The 27,996-nt window shown below is 40.7% G+C and overlaps 1 protein-coding gene across 1 annotated transcript in view; it reads left to right on the top strand.

The window, feature by feature from the left end:
- Nucleotides 1-27,996, top strand: part of LOC115782303 (protein-methionine sulfoxide oxidase mical3a-like) — a 79,634-nt gene that overhangs the window by 48,740 nt on the left and 2,898 nt on the right. The window contains 21 exon segments of the mRNA XM_030732411.1: nucleotides 871-981; nucleotides 4,158-4,262; nucleotides 4,642-4,828; nucleotides 5,560-5,654; nucleotides 5,874-5,967; nucleotides 8,684-8,879; nucleotides 9,256-9,533; nucleotides 11,184-11,246; nucleotides 12,375-12,449; nucleotides 12,620-12,733; nucleotides 12,829-12,905; nucleotides 12,987-13,545; nucleotides 13,548-15,023; nucleotides 15,128-15,222; nucleotides 15,635-15,811; nucleotides 16,954-17,004; nucleotides 17,773-17,880; nucleotides 18,419-18,512; nucleotides 20,952-21,002; nucleotides 21,932-21,982; nucleotides 27,331-27,430. Coding sequence (XP_030588271.1) covers nucleotides 871-981; nucleotides 4,158-4,262; nucleotides 4,642-4,828; nucleotides 5,560-5,654; nucleotides 5,874-5,967; nucleotides 8,684-8,879; nucleotides 9,256-9,533; nucleotides 11,184-11,246; nucleotides 12,375-12,449; nucleotides 12,620-12,733; nucleotides 12,829-12,905; nucleotides 12,987-13,545; nucleotides 13,548-15,023; nucleotides 15,128-15,222; nucleotides 15,635-15,811; nucleotides 16,954-17,004; nucleotides 17,773-17,880; nucleotides 18,419-18,512; nucleotides 20,952-21,002; nucleotides 21,932-21,982; nucleotides 27,331-27,430 — 4,157 coding nt within the window.

Below are 27,996 nucleotides of genomic sequence, written 5' to 3' on the forward strand. Positions count from 1 at the left end.
AGATGTATTGGGTTGTTGCCATATGATTGGCTGATTAGATATTTGCATTAACGAACAGTTGAGCAGGTGTACCTAGTGAAGTGGCCGGTGAGTCTAGCTAGCTGGCCTGGCTGAGGTCAGCAGTAGTACTATTGACTGCCAGAGTCAGTTTCCCCTTTGCTGATACCTGGAAAGTTGTCTTTTCACTAGATTACATATTCACATCACAAACTGATTTTAAGCCTCAAACTCTCCTGTTTAAAGGGATTTAATTCACTGCTGTTTTAAAATTCCCTCTCAGTGCACAGCAAGTCCCCAGCTGCTGAGTAAATTAGCCGAAAGTCGACTGGAAAGACTGTAAATAATCTTGATAATCCTAAGTACATCTCTACAAAGAGTGTTTGGAATAGAAATTAAAAAAAAAAAGTTAGTCCTAGAAGCTGTGATTTAACGTTTTAATTATCAATATAGGAAAATCTTTTTATACCAAATGTCGTTTTAAGGTTAATTATATAGCTACCAGAGCACTTTTCTGGTGGCCTTTTTTTGCCATATGTGTATTGTAAGTGGTTTGTTTATTGGGTACGTGTATGTGAAAATGTATTTGCACCAGGCTTTGATAAGGTTATGTGAGTAAACCTAACAAAAGGAAATGAAACTGCACTAATTCTATTAACTAAATACCTTTACTCATTCTTAGTCAGTCCTAGTACTTTAAAATATAACTTCACCTCTCATTACAGGTTTTGTAAAGCATTAGAATATCTGTGAGTTGTAATAAGTTCAAACCATATTTACTTTTAGCAATAGCTAATATATATATTTTTTTTTTTCTTCATCATCACATAATTTTTTTGCTGACTTGGCTGTTCCTGTCCCTCATCTCTCAAGGCCAGAAGTGGCGCAGACCAACTGTACAGCTCGGGCTCTCGGAGCTGCCCAAAGAAAACCATTCTGCTTCCTTCTTCCTCCTCCACTTCCTCGCTCTCTCTTCACTCCGAGGTGACACACAGTCTGCTGTCTGTGTCTGTCTGTGTCTTTCTGTCTTCAGCCAGAAATGCATGGCTGACCCATTTAGTGTCCCCTCACTCTCCTGCTCTTGCCTTTCTTCTTAAAAACTCTGCCTAATTATGTCTGCTGAACCCCTGAGTTGGCCTTTGTAGTGTGTAGCAAAGATGAAAACAAAATGCTGCATTTCCTCAAGAGAACATCCTTGAGGGGTTCAGTCTTGTTTACTTCCCTTGTGTGTGGGTGGTGTATGTTGTTATCAGAGTAGTGGCTCGTTTTCATGCTGACTGGTATATGTTGTTGGGGTGTGATGGCTTGTAAACATATCGCCTCAGGAGACCTAGGCTCATTTTAATTTATTGTCAAGCACTGTCAGGGATTCTGCATAACAAGCTGTTCTTTAAATGATTGTCAACAACTGCTTTTTGTACTAGTATCTTTGAGCTCAGCACCAACCAAAGTGTTAATACACTGTGTGTTTGCTTATTTCTTCAAGCATGAGTGTAAAAGTCTGGAAGAAGAGGAACTAGAATACTATGAGAGGCCTCTGACACATGGGGTATAGTAAATGAGTGACTGCATGCATACACAGTCATCTTGTCTCTGCTGTTTCTATTTCAGTGGTTACTAAGATTATGGCTGGAGTACCTGTAGCAAGCTGTATAAAAATAAAAAAATTTCCATCAGTCATTAGCTCCACTAAAAGAAATCATCAAGTCTCAACAGAGCTCTCTTGGCAGGAATGGATGCCACTAACTGACTCAGGACCCATTCACATACCTGGTATACAGGAAAGGGCTGACCGCTTAATCTCCAAGTTTAAGGGCAGATCTGATAAACCGCCAAAGGTGAACACTGTACATGAAAATTGTGTGAGAACAAGGTTTCTAGTGTTTCATTTGGCTTATTTTGCATGCTGTTGGTATTCAAGGCTAATTGTGCCTTTCAACCCTTCCTCTCGTTCCCCGAAGCCTAAGAAAAAGCCGTCCCGCTTCTTTTTAGAGCAGTGGTACATGTCCCGAGACTTGACTGGGGCTCCTGGTTCACCACTCTCCTCTGTTGACTCTGCCAGAAAGGTTAGGATTTTTTTTTTTTTTTTTTTTTGGTGCTGTGGATTGAGACTCACCCCATGACATGCTAGGAAACTACCTCTCACAGAATGGTTTTTGCTACTAAGAACACAACAGTAATTAAAGGCCCGCTTGATTGTTGTTGGGTTTTTTTTGTTGTTTTTTTAATTATCTCAAATGTAGTCTATTGTTTTGATAGCTTTTTGTGCTAAATACACTTACCAACTGGAGAAAATTGCTTTCATAGTTTATTTACTCAGGCTCGCATTACTGCATAAATTAAAGGCTTGTCAGCTTGAATTTGAAAGCAATGACAAACAGTTTACCACAATGACAAGCCTTTTCAAAGGGAGTTTACATATTTAGCGACAATATAATCTGCATTTTCCTCATCATACATGCCTTTGGTGATTTCTCTGCAGAAGCCAGCAAAGCCTCTGGAGTCCGATGGCCAAATGCCCCTGTATGTGCTTAGTATTCAGGAGAGGGCTGAGCAACTTGCCTTACAATTTGAGGGCAAGCCAATCAAACCACAGGTGACTCTATTATTAACACAGACAGATGATTATAGGCCCAAACATTTGTACATTTTTGACAAAGAAACATTCTGGTCAACTTTTAGACGTCTCCAATGTGTTTTTAAAATAACAAAATAAAACTTGATAGAAGTTCTCCAGCAGGCTGTTGTTACAGCAAAAATATTACCAAATAAGTCATAACAAAATATCTTCTGGTAGATATTCATATTAGATTACTCAGATAAATACATTTGCATTCTCCTTTAGCTTCCTGTAACTTCTAATAACTTTCCTCTTTCCCTCTTTGGTGGAGCCTAAGAAAAAGCCTTCCCGTTTTTTTATGGAACAGTGGCACCTGGCCAGCGCCCACAGTCCCCCCGATTCTCCCCCCACCACCTCTGACACCTTGAGACAGGTAGTCATTTTACGCCTGGAAGGAATGGAGTGTCGTGCCGACGCACTAAACATGCACTTGGTCTTTCGGGGAAGATGCACCTCACTTACTCGCACAGGTTGCTTAACTTGAACTCGCCTGAGATTTGCTCTAAAGTCTGGCTTCTTGTTCAGAAATGCAAACTAATTTGTTTACCGTGTTCTCTGCGATTAGTAAGTGTGAGTAATCCGTCGCTGTATCTGAGCAGATATCAGAGTAATCTTTGCGGAGCATGTTTGAACTCCGTTATAAATCCCATGCTTATTTGTCCCTAGTAGTTGTTTTGGATTGTAAGAGCAGCTTGGCAGCAACAATCTCATCTAGTGTAATTCCCATTTTTGACAAGCCAACTTTCAATTTAGCAGCGCAATGTGGCAAACGTGTTCAAATCTCACACTAATAGTTTTCATGGCTTAGGTTTGCCTCATGCTACTGATGACCTAGATTCTTCTCTTTAAAGCTTTTTGCGGTTTCATAGATTGAAATCTAATCCTGGAATAGATTAATTCAGGATTAAAACCAAAGATAGTTTCATGTGCCAACCACTTGCTGAATTTGGGTATTAGCAAAGCAGCTTTACAGATTTTCGCAGCTTTTTAAAAAAAAAAAAAAAAAAAAATCCATATTTATAGTGTGGCAGGTAATATAGTGCAGCATGAGCGCCTTTGTGTGTGCATGTGAGTAACAACTGCACAACTGCTTTACATGAGTTCTGGAAGCACTTATAGTAATCTCCATCAGCAGTTGCCTAAACTGTGATAGTTAATCTCTTTTTCCAAATCCAGTAATGCTCTTGGCTGGTAAACCCACCATGAAACTTATTAAATAATATGAATGAGTTTGAGTTTTTTTTTTTTCCTTTTTTCCTTTTTCCCTTGGAGTTGTGTTTGCTTGGTAACATGTTAGGCGGTGCCTCCAGCACATCACAACACTTGATCAGTCGAGCATGCAAACATATTTGTCTTGTGTAAATTCCCCGTTAGACACTATTGTTTGCCTTCTATGTTTGAGCACTTGCTGCGCACACACACACACACACTCACCTCTTCCTTCTGTTCTTCATATTATCCATCATTTCTAATGTTTGTCCACCTGTCCTTTTTTTTTTTTTTTTTTTTTCTCTTCCCTCTCTCCATTTGCTGTTGGTAGCAGTATGTAAGGATGTACACGGGGGGCGTTAGCTCACTGACTGAGCAGATAGCCAGTCAGCTTCAGTCTCCCAAGCCTGCACATGTACCTGAAAAGAGGGATTTGGTAAGCACTGGGGTTGTAGCATAGAAGGCATGTGGCTATCGCTGCACCACTCGCCAGAGAGTGTGGTTTTTGCACAGTGTTGTGTTTGACGAAGTGCTTCTTCTACCACTGTTTAGCTTCCTTCTCTCCCTTAGATCCAGAGTGTGTTTTCCTGTCATTTGGACTGCTGCCCTCTCCTACTGTTAAATAACTTTTTGATTTGCTGTATTTTGGAATCATTAACATATAAATAATATAAGTATCCCACATTTATCTGTAGTAGCTGGGTGTAAGCTTCTGGCTTGAAAATGACTCATTCTCCTCACTTCTCACCCGAAAGTTTCTCGTCATTTTTTTAACTAAAGATTGATTCTGTATTTAATTTTTCCGCCCCTTTCAGGGCTCTCTCAGGAAAGAATTCCCTGTCAACATTGGAGGCAGTGATGTTTGCTTCTTCTGCCGAAAGCGAGTGTACGTGATGGAGAGGCTGAGCGCTGAGGGGAAGTTCTTCCATCGCAGCTGCTTCAAGTGCGACTACTGTGGCACAACACTACGACTGTCCTCTTATGCCTTTGACGTAGAGGATGGTGAGCTTTTGAAATTGTTTGACCACCACATATGTTTATGTCTCAATCTGACTGGGAAGTCTTAATCATCAACTAAAGTTGAAAAAGACTGGAATTATCTTGATTCTGATAGGATGCTTAAAGTGTAAACAACAAAGATGAGTCTTCATTTGGGGACCTGGGGCATACAGAACAAATATGATCCAGAAATGATGCATGACTATGTGCAGGTTTGCTGCCCCCCTGTGGCAGTATCAAACCACAGCCTCTCGGTCTTCCCGTGCGTTTTCAGTCAAAGAACACAGACAGAAGAACAAAGTGGTTTTCTTCAGGCGTGATTCAAAAACAAACAATATTTCAAAATGTATTAGTTTTAAATGTGTAAAAGACAGCTGTAAGATGTTATTGCAGTGACACCCCCCCCCCCCCCCAACCTCTTGGGCTGAGTGCAGTCTTATGATTCCATATTTTTCCTCGCTGGGAGGTGTCTATTGTGCTCAAGGACAGGCAGCAGATTGTTCAGTGAGACAGAGTAGCTGTTTCTCAGAGTCAGCTGTGGGGACAAAACCCCACATTTTCTGAATGCGCTCGAGACAGAGAGGAATTGTTTGTTTGTTTTTTTTTTTTTTTCTCTACAGAACAGATGCAGCCCATACACTCTGTGAGGTGAAATTTGCAGAATATGCTTTTTACCGTATATATTTATTTGTGTGTTTGAATTTATTTGCTTTTGTGCTGTGTGTCTCCTGCAGGAAAATTTTACTGCAAGCCCCACTACTGTTACCGCCTGTCTGGTTATGCTCAGAGGAAGAGGCCTGCTCCTTCTGCTGTCCCAGTCGCAGCCAAGGTACCAATTTTTATTTACTTGTGCAAATCAGGATTGGCTGGAAAATTATGAAGAAATTGTTTGTTTTTATCTCCTAAACCTGCCTTTTTACATGTTGACATGAGGGCTAACAAGCTGGAAGCTGAGATGGTTTTTTTCTCCATTCTGTTATGTTCTGAGAGCGCTCACATCTCCTGAAGCTCAGCTGTGGTTTCAAATCATGTGTCTTTACATTTGCAGGAAAGTCTGATGCCCCAAACACCTACTGCGACCGTAGATGCCCCTGGAAGGGCTGTGGCGACAGCTGCCCCCTCGGCTGAGCTCCAACCTTCAGGTACCCGACTTTCCTATCTAGCTGTGGTGGCTGTGCCCTGCCATCTGGTCATGGGTATGGGAGTCCAGCTACGCACCCTCCACCGCACTCTCTCCTGGACCTGCCACCAGGTGGCACACAACCCACTAGATTCTCCCTTCCTGTTTACCTACTGCATCTACCTCTTCTGCTGTTTCACCATCAATGTCCTGCTCAACCTTCTCTAGCATGACTCTTATGGCCCTTCTTTTTTTCCTTCCTTGCTTCCTTTTTCTCTTTGCCAACTAATGTCAGATTGGATATACATAGATTTAGTTTACACTAAGTGACCAAACCTTTAAAGTGGTCACGGTCATTGTGAGTCTATCTCAGTTTATTTCCTGAAGATGCAGCATTCTTTCTGTTTCTGTTGGCATTTTATGCCTTGTGATTGGCAAAGGGAGTCAAACAGTGCTCTGGCAGTATCATTTTAGAAGTGAATGGTGCATCTTAAACCTATTTGTGTTTCTTGGCTTGGAAATTAAAGAGAACTGCTCAGAATTCCTTCTGGTCAGCTCTCCAGGCAGCATCATTAACCCTTTGTATGGACCTCCTCTGCACATTGCTATTCTGGTTTTACTGTGAGATGTGGCAGTAATGTGACAGCTTAAATATTAGTCAAAAATTTGGCATATAGGAGTACATTCATACTCTGTATACTAAATTAGTTATTTATATAGATTGCTGCCTGTTTTTAATGAAGAGCCAAGCTGTATTCCTTGGTGACTGTAACCCCTAGTGGCCCATGAATGCTGTCTTTTAGCTCCTGTGTGATGTGTTTGTTTTGAGGCCTGCTCTGTGATGTGTTTCTTTTTTCTCTGTAAGTTGTTTTGCACCTATAGTATTCCTCTTACTTAAACTCACCATAATGTGATAAAGTGCCTGTATCAGTGCTTTTGTGAGCTTTACCTTTCCCCTTCCGATCAGAGCATCTTAAAACTGAGAGCTTTACTAGTGCTTGAATTAGTGCTTGGGACTGGATTTCTCTCTCTCTTTTTTTTTTTTTTCCTCTTTACTCCTCTGTCTTCCCGCATCCCTCAGCCTTTTACCCCCGACAGATTCCCGCCAAAGCCACTTGTATTTGCTCATTTTAGTGCATCTTATCTGCAGTAATTGCTTTGCACACTGTAGCTGAATTAAAATCATGGATTAGACTAGAGAGAGCTGAAATTGGTAAGCTGTTAAGCTTTGCAGAAAATTAATATTTGAAACTTTAATAAGTGTAGGCCTGCTGCAATGTGGCAAGTGTAGTATTATAACTTAAAATACAAGACTTTATTAATTACTCTAGTCCTACTACAACCGCATAATATTAATTCTGCATTGTAAGATTTAACAGAACAGCAAGTGGTGAGGAGCTACTGTGTTCAGCAACTGTGCTGCATGAGTTGAGTTCTCAGGAAGGCAGACCACTAAATTAGCAAAATAAAAATAATCGCGCACACTTTTGCTTTTTTGTAACAGTAAATTTGAAAAATCCTGGATAACAACAATAAGTATGACCACCCATCCATATGTTTTCTAGTACTTATCCAGTTCAGGGTAAAGGGGGGCTGGAGCCTATCCCAGCTGATTTCAGAGGTTACTGGTGGATTAAACATTGCAGAAACATTTAAAAAAAAATAATTTTGGTAATTATCAATACTGTTAATTCAGGGCAACTGTGGCATAAACCTTATATTGGGTGGTGGTCTGATAAATTTAGCCACTTTGCCGAACATTTTATGTATTTAATGATATTTGTTATTTACAATGCCTTGAAGTATAAATATGTATCACTGGAGAACATCAGACAGTTTAAACTGACTTAGGTTGTGGGTTTCCTTTTAGGGTTGGTTTTATTATAAATGGTTAAAATTTTAAATTGTTTACCTTCTTATCGGGCATCTCTGACTTTTTTGCTTTCTTTTCTTTCTGAGGAAAAAGCAGAACTGCTGCAGCAGTTTATCTCACTCTTCTATACAAAATAAGCATCTAATACAGTGTCAAATATCACACATTCAATGTCAAACATTTTATGAGTCCGTGGGACTTCCTAATGGGAAGCTGTGTCTTAAAGCAGTGGCAGTCTTTTTTTCCTTGATTGGAATTTATCTCTGTGTAATTGAGTGACACGATGACGGGTGTAGTGTAATCCCACAACAACAGAAAACTCAATTTGATCCATTTCACTCTCAAAAACCTGTGTCAGGGGAAACATTGTAAAAAAAATTATATATACAGTTTTAAGGTTTGCTTCTCAGGATGGGAATAAGGCAAGGCACCAAGCTTGTACATTTAACTGTAGTATAATGGAACAATTTTATAGTGTGAAACTTATTTGTGTTTGTTATTATTTGCTGTAGGAATATAATCTAATGCAATAAATTCAGTAATAGATCTTAAATCAGTGTGTCCTTGTCAGTTTGTCCATAATATGCAAGATTACTTTGGTATAATGGGAATAAATGGGAGTAAAAGATTTGACTGCAGATGTGTATGAAAATGCACTATTTTACTAGTTGGATGTGTGATGGATTTGATGCTGAGACCGTATGTTCTCACATACATTGTCAGAATTTATATTGGTTTTCCACATCAGCGTTCACAAATACATTCGATTCACTTTTGTCCAGTTTACTGTTTCACCTTCCTGATCCTCAGTCGCATATCTGTGCTCTTTCCTCTGCTTTTCTTACCTCCATCCCGCACCCCACAGTGCTGGAGGTCAACGGCCTGCAGGAGCCGAGCCTAGCTAAACGCCTAAAGGGAACTCCGGAACGCATTGAGCTGGAGAACTACCGTCTGTCCCTGCAGAAGGAGGAGGAGCTGGAGGAGGTGCCCGAGGAGACACTGGCAGAGCACAACCTCAGCAGTGTGCTGGACAAGGCCACAGATGCTGACCTGGGTTCTAGGTAGGATTATAACAGCATCCGTTCATTTCTGTTTGCAGCCCCTGCATTTTTATGATATTCAGTTTTCTCTTTTTTTGCTGTTGATTATTCAGTCACTTGTTTCAAAGCTCTTTAACAGTGAATTAGACAAATGAAGCGCTTTAAAGTGGACCAAAAAAAAAGATTGATTAACTGTGGGGGTGCACCAAGGAGAAGTATAAGGACTATTTTCAATGGTGAATCACACAAACTACTTTCTTAAGAGTCCAGCATCCTTTGGGCTGCTGTGAACATCTCTATACTTGTACTGAATGCCTGTTGTCCTCAAATACTTGCATTCCCTTTCATGTGTCCTAACACTTGAAAGCAGCTGAGGCTTCTTCTCTGTTTTCTACAGTAGCTCAGAGTCAGACATGGAAGAGGAGGACGAGCAGGATGATCAAGAAGAGGTGGAGGTGGAAGAGCAGCCCCCCAGCCCGTCAGACCTCGGCGGCGTTCCGTGGAAGGAGGCAGTAGAGCTCCACGCCAAGCTGAGGGGCGATCACCATGAGGAGGGAGAGGGTGAAGCTTTGGCTGACACAGGCAGCAGAGATGGGGAAGTAGATGAAGAGGACGAAGAGGAGGAGGATGAGGAAGATGAAGACGAGGGGGAAGAAGATGAGGAGTCAAGTGAAGGTGAATTAGTCCTGCATTCTTGTGTTTGTGATAGTGGAAATTAATTTTATGTTAATGTGGTTAAACACTATTCAGACTCCAGTTGCCTCGCTAGGACACCTCAGAACTCCACGTTGTTCACTGTTTCATGTGTATTGCCACTGTCTCGAACATTGTGGTCCTCATCCTCTGTGTCTTTCCTTCTTTTGTGCCCCCTCCTCTTCATTACTCCCCCATATCCACATACACTGGCTGTGTATGTATGTATCTCTATATTTTGTTTTTGTTTTTTTTTGTCGTTATTTTTCTTGGGGCCTTTGTCTCCCCCTGCTGACAGAGGGGGATTACTGGCCCTGGGATAGAGAACTCCAGTCAGGCCTTTGGCTGGAGAAGTACCTTACTGACGAAGAGGATGTTGGTACATTTAAAGGTAGCAACAGAACTGCCTGCGGATGTGTTTGCAGTAACTTTGAATGTGATATAATTCTAGCTTGTTTGGGTTTCATTTTTTAGAGATTTCTACAATAAGCGTGGCTTCTGCTTTTTTTTGTTTTTTTTTTGGTTTGTCGGTTGCAGTTGTGTTTTTAAGAGATTTTGTGTTCATAAGTGTGTTCCTTTTCACTGTGAGTCTTATTCCATCAAACCCTCTGTTTCAAACCTCTGGTTTTCTTTATGGCTTTAAAATACTAATCTGGTAAATCAGATATGATTATTTCCCCCCCCTAGGTGCTGCAGTTATGGCTTAGTACTGTGTGCTGGAACTGTTATATTCAACAAATGTATTATTTTTTTTCTTAACTCTTATATCTTTTGGAGTTTTTATGGTTTGACTCTTTGCAGTGTATTGCATGCAGCCTCTCTTTATTTCACCTCTTTGATTTTTTTTTTTTTTCCATTGCCACTGTATAACTGTCTCTCTGCCTTTTTCTCTCATCTTTGTCCCGTCGTTCCCTCTGTTCCTCTTCTTTTCTTCCACAACTACCCTCACCTCTCTTTATCTGCCTCTCCTAACTCACACAACTTTATCACACCCAAAACACAAAATCACCATGCTTGCATTTAGCGAGGAATCTTCAGATCCAACAAGTCCTGCAGCCTGTGGATCCCAGCGCAATCCCAGGTTTGAGAACACACCTAGAGTCTGAGGGAGACAAGGATGGCCAGCTGGCCTCAGCCTCCCAACTCTCCCAGCCCTCTGAGCTCACGCATCCCTCCTCCGCAGGTAACCCACCCAGGGGGCTCTACACCTGGGAAGGCTGTGGGTCTCACCATGTTCAGGATCAGGGCGTCTTATTTTGCAAGTGTGGCTGCTGCTGTCCTGTTTGTTTGTCTGTGTCTGCAACAGGAGGATCCCAACTAACCCAACTGTTGTTTTATAATTATCTCTGATTTGTACATTTTTGTAACATTGCTTTATTTCTCGGAATGTCTAATTTTGTGTTCAGCCTTTTAATTTGTCATTCAGAGTCACTGTTGTCCCTCTGGGGTGAACATAACGTTCTCCAGTTGCATCCCAGTGCGCCATATAACCCTCTTGTCAGTTCCTTTTGATTTTATTCTCTTTTTGTTCTTTTGTGTTCTGCCGTGTTGTTTCTCATGTGTCTAATTGCTTTACTGTTATTTCCCTGCCATCTATCCCTCCTTGTTCTGTATCTTCTGGTTTGAATGTAGCCCCTGCCCACACATCCGCCCGACACGAGGCAGTGAGAGTCTGGTTGGAGTCCCTGTCTGGAGGTAGCACAGACTTGGAAGGGATCCTGACATCCCGTCTTAGACTCATATTCTGTCTGTCTATCAGCTGGCCTTTTTTGTGGAGCATGCATAAATACATGCAGAGACCAGTAAACTCACAAGCATGCCTGCTGTAAGGCTATCACTCTCAAGAGGTTTTTCTCTCCTGGGATCAGATCAGCATCTGTATTTCACCTTTCATAACCAAACTTCACATTCTACCCTTCTAATTTCCAAAATATATATTTTCTTTTCACTTGCACTGTGTGTCATGCTGTAATGTAATATATTCCGGGGAGTGAGTTATCAAGATTTGAAAGCACAAGGCACCACTGTGTTGGGAGCCTCACCTCTTAATGGCACTTGTACTTCCATTAAGTTCAGAGAGTGTGGGTGTTGAAGTACATTATCAGCTGATCAAGAGCTTGAATGAATTGAATGAGAGTCCTACACTTCTATTTGAAGCCCTTGTACCGGCCTTGAGTTCAGGGTTACAAGCTCAGTAAAGACCTCCAGCAGAGATCGGACCCATTAGACTGTTCTTTTAGTAGCCTGTGAGCCTGTGCACTCACATGAACAGTGGCCTATTTAGTGTACTTAGCCAATCTGTTGTTTAAAGTTGATATATATAACTGCATGAATAAACTGTTTCAGTTTATTCCATTTCAGGAAAATTGTTTCCATATCCCCCATTTTTGGTTTCTAGCCGTGGTTTAACCAGTTTGTGCTTATGCTTGGATCACATGTTTTCCACTTGCTAATTTAAAGATGCTGCATGTATCTTTTTTTTACTTACTAATGCTACTGCTACTAGTGCCAGTCCTTTGCTCACACTGACAGACTTAAACTGTATGATTTGTATTTTTGCCCAAGTTCTTTTGTAACGCTGTTTGAAGTAAAAAGGATTTTGATTTTAAAGTCTAGTCACCTTTTTCAACCTTTAATTTTTGTACTCAGCTTTTCAAAATTGGCCTTGATAGCTTTTCACCTTACTGTCAGAATTTCTGAGAAAAGATTTGTTCGAGCTTGCATTATAAGGGTGCAGGAAAAAGTTCTCTCACAGTTATTGTCTAAAGGCACAATAATAATAGCCTGACAACTAATTTCTTTCCATTTTTTTTTCCATGTCAGAGCCTTGTGAAGATGAAGTACTTGAAGCAGAAGCAGACAGTCCAGATGTGGAGCCTGGCACAGAGATGGATCAGGGTAAACACTCAGAATATTACAAATAATAATGAATCCATCAAGTGTTTAACATGTGGAAAATAGCATTTTTGTTTACAAAGAACTCTCTTCATCAAACTGAAATGACTCAGATAATTAAAGTTACAAAGCTGTGTAATAATGAAATATTTGATGTTATATTGAAATTCCAGATGACATCCCTTCGGATGCAGAAGCTGAGGCTCGTTTGCACCGCTCCGAGCACGGTGAAGCACTTCCCGAGGAAGACAAGAAATCAGAAAGCTTGGCAACAGCCTCCAGTACTGGTACGTGTCACAAACCATTCCTCTGAATTGATCATATAGATGTGTTTTACATAAATAAAAGGCGGTGCCATTTTTTTGTCTTTTTGTGAATTCAGAACCATCCGGCGTCAGCCTGCAAAAGGAAGACTTTGTTCTTTCCCTGCTTAAACCATCCCCAGAGCCTGAAACACAGGTGAGATAGTTCCATGCTTCTCAAGTTGAAAGCAGTTGATAGCTTTTAACTAAATCCTAAACTCCTCTGTTTTTTTTGTAGATAAGTCCAGTAAAATCTCCTGGGGTCCGCTTTTTTCCTGATTTGTTCATCCCAGAGGAAACAAAGCAAGAAAATGTGATTCTGTCTCCAGCTTCCAGGAGCCCACTGTGCCCTTCACCTGCTCCTTTCCAGGATCTCTCTCCCGCTCCCTCTTTTACTAATGCTACTGCTGCTCCAGTCAAGACCCCAACTACTACTTCACCTCCCCCTGTCTCACCCACCCAACCACCTGTTGCCTCTCCAGTAAAGCCACCCAGTGAGTCACCTCTCAAGTCACCAGTGATCTCACCGATTTGCTCCCAACCCACACCCCTACCTGAAACTCAAGGACCTAAAGCTCCCATCTTTCCTCACCGCTCCATTTGCCCTCTTACAGGAAACCCCCTCTCCCCAATCTGTGCCCAGCCTTTGCCCTGCCATGAACCCTCATCACCCCTCACTTCTGATTCTCCTGTCAGAACTCAGCCTGTCCCTGCAGTCACGTCAACGCCTGTGCCCAAAACCGACAAGGCCACGCTAGAGTCAGCAAATTCCTCATCAGAGGAAACGCCATCTAAAAGACAGATATTATTGAGGAATTTTGGTTGAAGAGTGCTGAGATAAGAAAGAGCCTTGGCCTGTCTCCTTTGGACCGCAGTAGTAAAATCTTAGAGAGGAGCGTTATTAAGACTCCAACACAGGATTCCACCCTCGCTAAGATTCAGACTCCAGATGTGTCAGAGGAACAGAAGCCTGCCTTTACTGGCCGGTCTGTCATTCGCAGACTCAATATCACTCTTGAGGGTCAGGTCATTACTCCTATTGCTCCTGTAGAGCCCAAGAGTGATGGTTCTGATAAAAGGGACATCAGCAGCAGCTCCGGCTTGGGCTTGAATGGAAGTGTGGCCACAAGCCAGACTGTAAACAGTGACAGCTATAACACATCTGACTCTGCTATGTTGACGCCGCCCTCTAGTCCACCACCACCCGTGCCTGCTAATCAGTCTCCGGCCGTGCTCAGGCAGCAGCGACACCAGGTGTCCTGGACCAATGGAACTGAAAAACTTCCATTTGAGCATGCCAAAGAGCCAGCAAAAACCACTACCCCTGTTCCTGCACCCAGGACCCAGCTGAGCCCTGTGTCTGTGCCCAAACCAGCACCCAGGAAAGTCTCCTCACCTCAGGCAACTCCAGAAACAACCCCAGTGGTTGTCATGAGGGAGAAAAAGAGGGAGAAGCCACGGCCGGAGGAGGTGAGGAAGTCATTTGTGGAGACTGTGGAGGAGATTCCCTTTGCTGATGATGTGGAGGAGACCTACGATGACCGGACACCAGACTCAAGCATGAACAGGTATTATACTCCACCCACTAGCAAGCCCAGTAGGGAAAAACCTCCCATGCATTTGGCACTAGCAATGGAAAATGGTAAACCCAATATCCCAGTCAACCCAGTCTCTAAGACCCAGAGGGCAACTCAATTCTCTCCAGAGGCCAGAGAGATTGCTGAGGAGAGAATAAGGGCCAGAGAAAAATCTGTGAAGAGCCCAGCTCTAAAAGAAGCTATGGCCAAGCAATTAAGCAAAATGAAAGAGTCTGATGCAGAAAAGGGTGCCTCACCTAAAGTGGCCTGGAATGTAACACCAGACGCTGTTGGAAAAAGTAAAAAGTCAGCTGGATCCCCAAAGATATCAGCTGTGAAAGCTTTGGAGTCAAAGAAGTCAGAGGCTCTATCAGAGCGTTTCTTTAGCAGCAACAAGAGTCTGGACAGCTCAGTGGCTTCGTCAGATGGCTCGTCTACAAGTAAAAGTAAGAAACGAAGCTCCCTCTTCTCACCGCGCAAAAATAAGAAGGAGAAAAAAGCCAAGAATGAAAGCAGCAGGCTCTCCGGTGCAGACGAGACGCCTCCCAAACACAAGTCACTGTGGAAGGCCGTCTTCTCAGGGTACAAGAAGGACAAAAAGAAGAAGGACGATAAATCATGTCCGAGTACACCATCGTCCAGCTCCACTACTCAGGACTCTGGGAAGAAAAAAACATCACCTCTCGGAAGATCTTCAGGTAAGAGAGGTCCTCCAAAGCTTGTTTCTTGTTGTGGTGATGGAGGTTTCATTTTTCAGGAAAAGAAAAGGCTGATTATTGTCTTCACTTGTTGTTTGATGCAGACTTGAAATCACGGAGAAACCTGAGTTTCTCTGAAGATTCTGACCTGTCCTGCGACGATGTTCTGGAGAGATCCTCCCAGAAGTCAAAGGCAGATGTGAGTAACAATATATGCAAATACAGCTGTCACATCTTTGTCATTAAGTGTTAATGCACGTATAGCCTTACCAAGCCAAATCTGAGTTGGTCGAGCTCCTTTTTGATGGGATATTTTATTTTGAAAAACAACTGATAGTGCGGCCTTTTTATTAAAAAGTAATTTTTGTGGATGATCTGGGTCATAGACCCTCCTCACCTTTTACTCACATGGACTACCAGTTCATCAGATCAGATGTAAAGTGCAAACTAAACTATTTAAACTGTAACAATAGTGAATTAAAAATGCCCAGTCTTGCTTTGTGAGGCCATACATATCATCATTACATCCAGCGTACCGGTTTCTGTTTTACTTCCTTTCGAAAATACTTTTTAAAAAATGTTTATTTTAATATAATCTCTTCCACTCCCAGAGGCACATGGACATCTTTGACCTAGTATCAGGCTTGCAGAAGGAGGCAATAAAGGAGGAGAAACTGGAAAAGGAAAGAAGGAGGGAGTTGAAGGAAAAAAAGGGTGTGAAAGAGAGGCATAAAAAAAGGGGACAGGAGAAGGAGGTTAAGCGAGAATTGGACAAAGACGACGAGGAGGTATTGTGCAGCAGGGGTTAAATAATTTTGGATTTCAGAAAATTTAATATTTGTGAATAATACCATTTAGTATTACCAGTCTTTTACTTGAAGTGAGTTCATATAACTTGCCGGTAGCTTCGCAAGCTAACCTTACATAAATCTTTTATGTTATTTCATCTCTTTTTAAAGAGGTATTGGAATAAGAAAATATTGGAATCATGATAAAACCATATTTTTCCAGGTCTGGGCAAGTGAATTCTTCAAAAGGAGGATTTATTCAGTGTGCTGGATGAATAAATAATGTTAGAACTGTGCACGCATTTGTCACAAAACCCTAAATTTTATCAAATGAGCTCTTTTATTTGAATCCAATTGTATTTATGGCTGAAATTCAACATTATATTCACTGCTGCTGCCCAGTCTCTGTGTGTGTTTCCGGTGGTTTAAATATAGTAGATACATTTGTACTCAGGGCCAGAGGCATGAAGCTCAGACGTGCTCCTATTTTGCCTTGTTGGTGTATATTTTGGAGACATGCACACAGATCATCCACGATATTAAAGCCTGTAACATCTACATGAATGCCAGGATCCAATGTTTCCCAGCAGAGCATTGCTTTTTAGCAGGGTGGAAAGTGTTGTCCACTTCACCGGTCTGTAATTTTGATGTTATGGCTGATTGGTGTATGATTAATGTTTTTTTTCTTATCCATGATTATTGATCTGACTTCTCACTTCATACAGCTATAGCAACAGGAGTTTAAAGCTGTCATGCCTCTTAGGCTGTGTGAAATTTAGTGAGAGCCCATGGGAAATCCATAGACTAGTCATTAGTAACTGTTTTTTCAGATCTGTGAGTATTGGTAATGCATATAAACATCATAGTTGTGTATTAGATATGACACCTCGTCGTAAAATGATTTACTCTTTAGTTTCTTGTTTTAGAGTCACATATTTATAGTTAATTTCATTGCACCTTGTCTTTTTTTAATTTTTTATTTTATGATATTAACATTGCCTGTTTTGATTGTACCAACTAGACCATCCCTCACTGTTTTTATGCGTTTTATTTTAATTTAATTTAACATAATCATTAACCCATTTAATCATATCATCTGTATCATATTTGTTTCCTCCCTTTTATGTTTCGTCTCCCCCAAGTCTGTTTATGTCCCTCACGCACTGGCGTTCAAGAGATCGTATGCCACAAAGGTAGTATTACATACATTCCCACTGATAACCCCCACCCCCCCCGCCTCCTCTTCCTGCACATGTGCCAGTTTACTTTCATAACACCCTGTGTAGAGCTGGCCTAAAGCTAATAATCGTTCTGTCTGGATGCATGGGACAGTCGGACCGCACAGCTCGCTCGCTCACTCACTCACTCGCTGACTGCTGAATATCCGCTCTATTAAAACAAGACTTTTCCAATAGTGCTCACTTTTCTGGTCACCATGATACCTCTGCATCTCTTGACACCCCAGGCTGTTCCTCTGTGATTGGTATGATATTAATCTGTCACTGTGGCACTGTATTTACTCCAGTCTGGCTGCTGGAATAACTTTTGACATGTTTTTCCTCAGTACTGTTTTCTCTTTCTGCTGATTTGCGCCAGCTTTTTTTGTCCATCCATGTTAAAGGGGAAACCATTTTTTTTTCTTCTCCTTTATATAATTATTGCCTATTGTGGAACATATTATATTGTGAAAGATTATAACAGACCTTGCAGTTACTGTAAGTTTATATGAAGTGTTTCACATTGTGTTTTTTGCAAGCATATCTTCCAGTTTCTAGCCCCTGAGAAACCTGTAGATGAGTGATGAAGTGTTAATTAGCCTCAGCTAGTTTTCATTGTGCTATTGTGCATCCTTCTAGAAGATCCAGTCAGTTTCCCTCCTCAGCACCCTGTGGAGCCACCTTCATACATTAGGACCATGTGGATGAGACTTCTCTGATTCATGTTTTTGTTATTCCACCCAGAAAACCTACACAGAGGAAGAGCTCAATGCCAAGCTGACACGTAGAGTCCAAAAAGCTGCACGACGACAGGCTAAGCAGGAGGAACTCAAGAGACTCCACAGAGCCCAGGTAATATTCTCTTAAATAAAAAAAAAATAAATAAAAGACTGCTTTTAACACATCATTTGAAAATTTAAGATTCTGCATTCTTCCTCTGATTTTAAAAAGTCCTCTTGATGCTTTATGCCATGTGGTCACTCTAATGTGACTCTAATATTTTGATCTGTAGCCAGATGCATCCTTTGTTTAGGTAGGATATCCATTCTGAATTATGTAATTCTGTAGTCAGGCTCACATTTCACTGACTCAGCTCTAGAGAAGACAGTGACTGGAATCTATGCATTTTCTTGTTACTTTTAACAATGTGTTAAACACAAATGTCTTCTTTAGTTGGAGGCATCAATATAGTAATCATCAGCACTTCTGACATTTATATTTAATCAGAGCAAACAGTTGCATCAATGGACTCTTCCCTTTTGCAGGTTTTGGGAAACTTGAGTGTAATTACTGGTAGTTAATTATCACTCTGTGCACCTGTGCGTTTATGATGCAGATGTGCCTCTGCGTACCAATTCCATTAATAATGTGTGACTGCTTGTCTGTTCAGATCATTCAGAGGCAGTTGGAGCAGGTGGAGGAGAAGCAGAGGCAGCTGGAAGAGAGGGGTGTAGCTGTGGAGAAAGCTTTGAGAGGAGAAGCAGGTAACAACTTGTAAATCATATATATATATATATATATATATATATATATATATATATATATATATATATATATATATATATATATATATATATATATATATATATATATATATTTTTTTTTTTTTTTTTTTTTTTTTTTTTTTATCCATTTGTAATTCAGTTTCGCTTCCTATGTGGCTTAGTGCATTTTTAATATCGCATATTAGACACCTCACTTATTAATATTTTACAAGTAATTTGCTATAAATTTGACATAAAATCTTGATCGTGAAAGCTGCTCGACAGTTCCGGTGCTGTGAGGCCATGTCTTCCCGTTATATGAGATGAGTTCAGCGTTTTCTAGAGCTCCTGAGGGGAACAATATTAACAACCATGATCAGGATTATGTAATTCAGAAAAGCTGTCCCTTTGTGTTCATTTGATTGTACTGAAATCACTGTCTGCATTTACCATTTATTCACTTGTGCTGAAGCATAATTCAGCATGTAGATCTGTATGCAAGAAAAACACATTTGGTTCTCCAAAGTAATAAGCTGAAATTGTTTCTGACAAGGGACTATCACAGACAATATATTTCCGAAATGAGAAATAAATTATTTCTTTGAGAGCAGTTCAGTTTATATCGAGCATTTTTTTTTTTTTTATAAGCGTGCAGCCATAAATTGTGCTCAGTAGTAATAATATAATACGTACATGATGTAGATTTGCACGAGTATAAAGTTCCGAGGTCGTCTTTGCAACGATGAAGATACAGTACCAGTCGAAAGTTTGGACACATTCTCATTCAATGTTTAATTTTTTTTTTTCCTACATTGTAAATTAATACTGAAGTCATCCAGAGGAACACATAGTAAGGAATCATGTAGTAAACTTAAAAGTGTTAAACAAACCAAAACATGTCTTAGATATTTGAGAGTCTTCAAAGTAGGCACCTTTTGCTTTGATTACAGCTTTGCTCACTCTTGGCATTCTCTCAATCAGCTTCATGAGGTCATCACCTGAAATGGTTTTCCAACAGTCCTGAAGGAGTTCCCAGAGGTGCTGAGCACTTGTTGGCTGCTTTACCTTCAGTCTGCAGTCCAACTCATCCCAGACCATCTCACTTGGGTTTAGATCAGGTCATTGTGGAGGCCGGGTCATCTGACCAACCCTCCATCACCCCCTTCCTTGGTCAGATAGCCCTTACATAGCCTGGAGGTGTGTTTGGGGTTATTGTCCTGTTGAAAAACAAACCATGTTGCTGCAAAATGCTGTGGCAGCCATGCTGGTTAAGTGTGCCTTCAAGTTGAATGAATTGCCAACCGTGTCACCAGGACACTTCCTCCTCCATAGTTCACGGTAGGAACTACACATGTAGGAACCATCTGGTCAGCTTTTCTGCATCTTACAAAGACATGGCGTTTTGGAACCAAAAATCTCACATTGGCCCAAGCCATTCTCTTCCTTTTGTTCTTCCTTAGAAATGGCTTCTTTGTAGCAATTTGACCATAAAGTCCAGATTCACGCAGTCTTCTCTGAACAGTTGATGTTGAGATGTGTGTGCTACTTGAACTCTGAAGCATTTAGGTGGGCTCTTCTCTGGGGTGCTGTTAACTTGCAGTTTTTGAGGCTGGTAACTCTGATGAACTTATCCTGTGCAACAGAGGGAGCTCTTGGTCTTCGTTTCCTGGGCCGATCCTGATGAGAGCCAGTTTCATCATAAGGTTTGATGGTCTTTGCGACCGCACTTGAGGATACTTTTAAAGTTCTAGAAATTTTCCGGATTGACTGACGTTTATTTCTTAAAGTAATGATGGACTGTCGTTTTTCTTTACTTAGTTGAGTAGTTCTTGCCGTAAGATGGATTAGAACATTGCTCAAATAGAGCCATTCACCGTATACCAACGCTACCTCTTCACAACACAACTGATGGTCTCAAACACATTAAGAAGGCAAGAAATTCAAGAAAGTAACTCTTGACAAGACACAGCTGTAAACTGAAAGCCATTCCAGGTGACTGAGAAAATGCCAAGATGTGCAAAGCTGTCATCTAAGCAAGAGGTGCCTACTTTGAAGAATCTAAAATATAAAACCTATTCTGGTTTGTTTAAGCCTTTTTTGTTTACTAAATCATTCCATATGTATTTCTTAATAGTTTTGATGACTTTAGTATTGATCTATAATGCAGACACTTTTTAAACAATGAAAAACCACTGAATGAGAAGGTGTGTCCAAACTTTTGACTGCTACTGTATATTCCAGCCTAATGTACTTCATGGAAAATGGAATCAAATGAAAACTTTAATAATGCAAATGCATGCATTTAGATGCACTGAGCATTTATTTAAATTTGTCAATTTTCTCACCAACCAAATGTCTGTTTTACTTTTCCCGTCCGCCGTTTATCCAATCTAATGTTTGAGTATGTTTTAACTTGTGTAATACTCTACTCTCTTAAAGGATTGTATAAAGGTACTTGTACATTACCCAAACAGCACAAAAGAAGATCAGGTATTAGATTTTACTGTAGTTTTCTTCTTCTTTTTTTTTTTTTTTTTTTTCCTTTAATTAATCACATGTGACACTGTTATGTAGGGTCCATCTGTGGTGACACACTGCAACAGTTCTCCATCTCCGAACATGTTGATATCTGTTCACTCATAATGTCTGTCATCGTCAGTCCAGGCTGCATGCAAACAGGAGAATGTGTGTCCCCGACATAGATTTGTGTGTGCTCATTCTGGATGCGTTCTTGTCTCCTTCACTACTTCTCCAATCAATACTCAGATCACGTTTGATTTTCTAAATGCAATCAGAATGTTAAAAAAAAAAAAAAAAAAAAAAAATCAAATTCAGATTGGTCAACTGACAACTTCTTTATTGGAATCATTTCTGAAAATATGTGCTGTGGTTGAGTGACTTGATGCAGATATTTACTGAGCTCTTGTCTGTTAAGACGTCTTGTCTTTCTTTTATTGCAGCGCTGGAAATGCATAACAGCAATCCAGCGCTGCTTCCAGCTGATCTGTTGCACTCAAAGATCTCAACGCACATAGATTGAATTGCGCATAATAGGAGGGCTGGTTCTTCCTTTCTGCTCAAATCAAATACACACAAAAACAGAGCAATTTCCTCACCATGTCCGCGCACACACAACAGAGCAACGCTGCGGACTGGCCCAGTAAACAGCAATACAGCAAATCTATGCAGCAGTCTTTTATTATTATTATTATGGGAAATATTCTGTCGTATTGCACAAGATGACTGCATTATGAACTGTGGTGAGTACTGATGGACTCTGTGTGTGTCTGTATGTTTGAAAGAACATGCATGACTTGCTTTTGTTGGAGATCTGTGTGTGCGTGCGTGCGTGTGTTTGTGTGCCCAGTTTGGGGCCGTGTGAAGTAACTCCTATCTCTAATATATCCCTGTCATTGTAGACTATTGGGGAGATTCTAATTACAGTGAAATCCTGGACTTGCATCTGGGCGGTATGTATTTCAAATCTGTCGCTTTAAAACTAACCTGATGGCTAACCCAATCTGTCCTTCCTCCCCCCTGTTTTACTACTTGAGCTTTGTCCCCCCTCATATCTACCTCGATTGGCTGCCTGGCTGGTTGATTTTTAGCCACTGCAATACTCTGCTCCGTTACCCTCCCTCCCCCATTCCCCCTCGCTTTCTCCTTTACTGGGTTTGTAGTTCAGACACTCTTTACATCAAACCGAGATCAGACACTTGGCCTCATGCTGTCCTCTTAAGATTGTCTTTGATCTCTATAAACTTATGAATGATGAATGAATGAATTAATAAGTAACTTTTATTTGTCACTCTGCTGCTTGTAGACTGTTTGCTGCAGTCGAGCAAGCAGCGCCGTACTGCAAAGAGTGATATTAGAGCAGCAATATACGTTTGTGCTTTCAAAGAAACACTGTAAATGAGCTGTGGGTTCCACCAGAACATTAGAGTTCTGGTCCTCTGTTGCATATTCATTAAAACATTTCACTTACCAGATAGAATATTATATTGTTTATCAAACGAAATCATGGCAAGTAGCGAGTTGTGATTTCTGCTTAAAGGCTGGCAATGTTATGTAATCTGTCCCATGAAGAGACCAAAACCACCAATGCGCTGATTCTACTTCTTTTACATCTTTAGTTGGACAGGATACATGTTGGGAATAATGCCACAGGCAAAGCATATAAAGGGACTAAAAGAGCGTTTGCATCAATCTTTTAATTAATGTTTTCCAAATTTCAACAATAAGAAAAAACACCAGCCTTGTCTTTCAAAGAAATAACTACAAAAAACCCTCCGCTGTGCCGTATTGTTAACCCTCACATTATATTTAAAGTTTACAGAGATGTTGTGATTTATGATTTGGTTCAAATAAATTCAGCCAGAACCACATCTGACATTTTTACCTCATTGTATCTAGTCATGTTTTGAACTTGCACATTGAAGCTAGAGTATGATTGTCTTGTAGATTCACAAAGGTCAGACTCTGCATCCAATCCTGCATACAGCCAGCCATACACACAATCACACATGTGAAAGTGTTATATAACCTGCCTTGTACTGACTTGTACTAAACCCCTGGCCTCTTAGCTTTGCCTCAGAGCTCTGTCCTGCTGTAGTGCTGTATTGTAGTCCCAGCAATCCCCTGACTTTCTCATACCTGCTCAGTTGCATAACTCCCCGAGTGAGTGAGTGTGTGTGTGTGTATGTGTGTGTTCATTTGCTAATGGGCAGTGCTGCAACCTTTAAACCTTTAGCTGCTGTGTGTAAACTGTGGTTGCTAAATAGCTACTGTGTCCTGTGTATGGGCCAAACATCGTGTCACGTCCACTGTTATTTTTTAGACTTGAATATGAGAAGAGTGCATCTTTATGGCCTCACATCTGCTGTGAATTCAGTGGAGTTTTGTTATAAACATGTGTTTGACTTTCAGTTATTTAGTTTAAATATAATTTTCAGCAGGAAGGAGAAAAATGAACATTTCCTTAAGCAGGGCCTGTGCGTCTCTGTGGTTTTGTGTTGCTGGTTGTCGCCACTCATCCAAAGGAAGATTGTGAAGTTTTTTGTTTTGTTTTTTTATATAAAGGTGAATATACAAGCATCCAAGCTTTTCTCCTGTAATTGATTAACTGGAAGTCTAACAGGGGCATGGCGTTTCACCAGTTCAGATCTAGCCTGGAGTTTTTTGTTGTTGTTTTTGAGTTAATTCAAAGTGTAAGAACAGTTTTGGGTTTGGTTTGTGTTGCGGTCTGGATGTATCATAGAAAATGCTCCTAGCTTCCTGACAATTTTCCATTAGTCCTCTCTGTCCTACTTCTTGTGTTTGGTGGGGTGATGAAGAACTGTAGCACTTTAACTGAATACTGGGTTATAGGGTTTGTGGTAGCAGATGAGCCCTGCAGGGAAAACAACAACAACAACAAAAATATTAAAGCCGGGCAGTTTTTTTTTTTCCCCGTTGTACTTTCTACTGCTTTTATTAGATTTACTTAGAAATGCAATCATTAACTTTAATAATTACGAGATTCAGTGTGGATTTATTGAGCAAGTGACGCATTTCATAATGACATTTGCATGATTTGGGGAAGCCATAAACATTTTATTAGGTCTCCAGTCTCTCTGCGCTGCAGTTTTTTGGGGGTCTTCTCTGTGATAGTCCTTTGTAGTAACTATCCAGCATTTCACTCTCTACAGCCTCTTCACCTTCCAACCTGAAAATACTGTGCCATTCTCCTGTTTATATCATGTACAAGCCCATGCATGTGTGCTACTGTAAAAGATCTGCTCTATATTCTCCCCAACTCCCCCTTTTCTCCATCTTAAGTTACAAGTGAAATGTGCTTTGCATTACACATATTTTCTAGTCTATATTTTAGGCATTTATTAAAGTATAGCCTCCACTATCTGTAGTTTTATGTTTTGAGAAGATCTTTTTTTTTATGAATGCAAATAAGAGGGGGGAAAGAAAAAGAGAATACTAATTTAGAATTAAAAAGAAGCTGCACCTCAGAAGTCAGCACACCGCCAAGAAATTCCACCAGGTGGTCTAAACCCACCGGTAGAAGCACGTTAAAGAAGACGCAAGTATCTGTCTGAGGGAGATAGATTAAGGACCAGTAATGGGTTTGATAATAGGAATAAATCATTTTATATACTATGATAACCACTGGCTATGTATGTAGTGGATAGATATTTTATAATTGGCATAAGGTTCTTTTGCCTAATTAAAAATCAACTGAAGAACTACAGTTGTAATATCAAACAGGACTATCTTCCCTTTCTGTGCTCTAGATTTTTTTCCCTCCTTGTTTTCTGTTCTTGTTTTTATCCCATATTTTCATTTCTCACACCACATAGCTGATCTCTTCCCGCCTCCTCTCTCTAGGTGATTTGTCTGCTCCCTATCTCAGTGCTCCCGTCCCCTGTTGATTTTTCTCTCTGATATTTTCTTCCTCACTTTGCCCTTCCTCCCCTTCCTCCTGCACCCCTCTTTGTCCTCTACCCTATTTCCCCCATGTGATGTCTGTTCTCTTTCTCCCACATTATTTCCTCCATTCTTACAATTTCTTACCTGCCCCCTAATGTGCCCACCTGCGTCACTCCCTCACGCTCTTTCCCCTCTGTCTTGTGGAAGTTGAGCCCTTTGTGGGGATGCCTCGCCGAAGACCACTCTCCTTCTGCCCCTGCTGTTCCCCTGAAGGTAACATAACCTCGCTGCATCTGCTGACAGTTGTGGCAGGTTACCTTGGCAAGTGTAAGGATCTCCAGAACTGGGCTACACCGTTGCTCCCCTCCCCATTCTCCTCCTACTTTTTTCTAACTGTTTGTGTGACATTAGGCTCAGTAGGTTTCTCTAAAATCCAACTGAAGTAAAAAGGAAATTTCCATACTGATAGATAATGTTGGGAAAAAAAAAATCTTTGTTGGAAATATTGTGGTATAGAATTCCGGATAGCTTCCCAAAACATTGTAATATATTAGCATCTGCGCTCCGACTAATGGATGCTTGAGTCCTCAACAGGTATTTGACAGTGTAAATCATTTAAAGTCAAGCTTTAGCTTATAGCATACCTCTTTACTAGCAATAATGGATTATTTCCTCCTTGTATAATGTTTGCAGCTTATTCTATGGTAGAAACATGCAATATTTAAGGCCATTTCAACATGAGGAGTAATGGCCTGAAATGTCTCTTAAGTACTACTGTAGTCACATAAAGGGGAAACTACTCAGCCATGGTGTGTCTTTAATCAGTAGCATGTGTTTTGTTTGGATTTCTGGCTGAAATCCATTAAGTGCATTTTTGCGGTTGTTTTGAAGAATTCTGCTACTTAACGTTTGAATAAATGTTTACAGTGTCATGCAATCATGAAATGATAAAACTGAGCAATGAACAGCTGAGACCCGGCTAGCTCGTCAACGAGAAACCCGCATGTTGTGATGATTTGTTATAATATTCAAGTCTTACACAAGTGTTTTTGTATTTTAACACCAGTCAGTGGAGCTTTCAGTCCATTTGAAGAAACCTGCCTTTGTGTTTTTTTTTTGTTTTTTGTGTGTGTGTGTGATCTGCTTTTGTTTGTTTTTGTTTTTTCTTTTATTGTTGTTTTTGCCACCATTTCTTTTGTGATGGGAGCCTTGGCTGAAGGGTGGTGGCAGTGGAACAGACAGAAGTAGCTCAGGGGGGAAAAGCTCCCATTGTACAATAGGTTTGGTAAATCAGGTCTGGTTTTGCAATTTTTAATTTTTTTTTCTCATGTTCTGTTACTCTTAAGTGTGTGCAGCTCTCTCTCCAGCTCTGCCCCCTCTGTCCCTTGTCTGTCAATTAGCAACAGCCAGTCCCCGAGACCACATCCATGCTGTTTATGTGTGTACAATGTTTTTTCTTTTCGCTTTGCAAGTCCCTCCTCTTCCCCAGCTAAGTATGTCACGCTGCGTCTAGGTTCGCCTTGTGATGTTTCATTGAGACCGCTTGGCTCCACCTGCTGCAGTCAGATAAGTGAAAGGGTGCATCGCCCCGACAGCAGACCTTTACTGAGCATGCCCCATAGACTGGTCTTCTCTGCATAGCTAAATGGGGCTACAGGAGAAGTGTGCAGCTGCTCTGCAATGCATGATGCCAGCATCACTAAATATGCTTGTCCCTATGGCAGAGTTAATAGAGGAGTGTGAACTTCTCTATTGGTCTCAGTGATAAGTCATCCTATAACACTTTAGTATGTAATTGAATATGTAAAGACAGCAGAATAATTCATACTTATTTCGTACCCTTAAAATCGCTGAGCATTGAATGGGATGTAAAGGATTTAATTTCTGCTGGTGGGTCAATATGTGGGCAGGGGGAGGATGAAGAATTTCCATAGGTCCTTGGATTTATTTCTCTCTAATGCCTTAGATATTGATTGGTGGGCTTGTGAATTTTTTATTATTACCCACGCTTGCAAAAAAAAAAAACCCTATAGGAGTTGCTCAGAGAATAGCTACATCTGTCAAAAAGGCCAAACTGGGTAACACAAACTCTCTCTCAACTTTGCAACAACAGATATTGTCTGTATGTGTTTGTGTCTGGATTGCGTGTGTTTGTATGTGCACAGATGCTAAATTTGAATCCCGTAGCTCCACGTCACTTTCTGAGTGCCATCATTAAGTATGGCAAAACGCGTTGGTGTTGAATCCATCCTTCCACCTCACCATCTGTCAGCAAGGACATCCTGGCTTGGCTGTCATTGCATCGCCTGTGTCAGTCCTTGTATGTGTGACAGGAGTGTCATGCCATAGCCATCAGGGATCTCACTGCTACTCCGTGCTTCTTCCTTTCCTCCAGGTATGGGTAAGAAGGACGATCCCAAACTAATGCAGGAGTGGTTCAAGCTGGTACAGGAGAAAAATGCCCTAGTCCGCTATGAGTCAGAACTCATGATATTGTAAGTACATTGCTTTACCAGTGTGACAACAAAGCAAACTGGTTAGCTGATTAGATGCTATTAGATGTTGTGTCACTTGTTCATATGCCAATTTCTTTCTTTCTTTTTTTTTTTTTAATTTAACTTAGATACATTTATAAACATGACTGATAATTTCAGAATTTTTAGGTACAATGTACAGATAGAAGATGTATAGATCTTTAGAAAATGCCAACAGTTAGCTGAGATTGAGGTGAATTCAGTGGTTAATTTTAGGGGTGAGTCTTGGTAAAGTGGATATGGCCTGTGGATAATATAACTGGGACATATCGAGGCATCATCAGTCAGCCATAAATATGTATGAGTTCATTGCACATACAGTATGTAAACATATAAAAAGTCATTTATACAATAAGACTATTATTTCAGCCATCAAAGCTGGAGAACAAACCTTTTAGTACAGTTAACTGCACAGCAAGTAATATTAATTGGCAGATAATTAAAAGGCACCAACACCACAGACCTGGTCAGAAGGTCCAGTTTAATGAGTCAAATAAGATGAGGTGAAACCAAAAACACAGCAGTAC

This window comes from Archocentrus centrarchus, chromosome 6, assembly GCF_007364275.1.
Source record: "Archocentrus centrarchus isolate MPI-CPG fArcCen1 chromosome 6, fArcCen1, whole genome shotgun sequence".
Classification (NCBI taxonomy): Eukaryota; Metazoa; Chordata; class Actinopteri; order Cichliformes; family Cichlidae; genus Archocentrus; species Archocentrus centrarchus.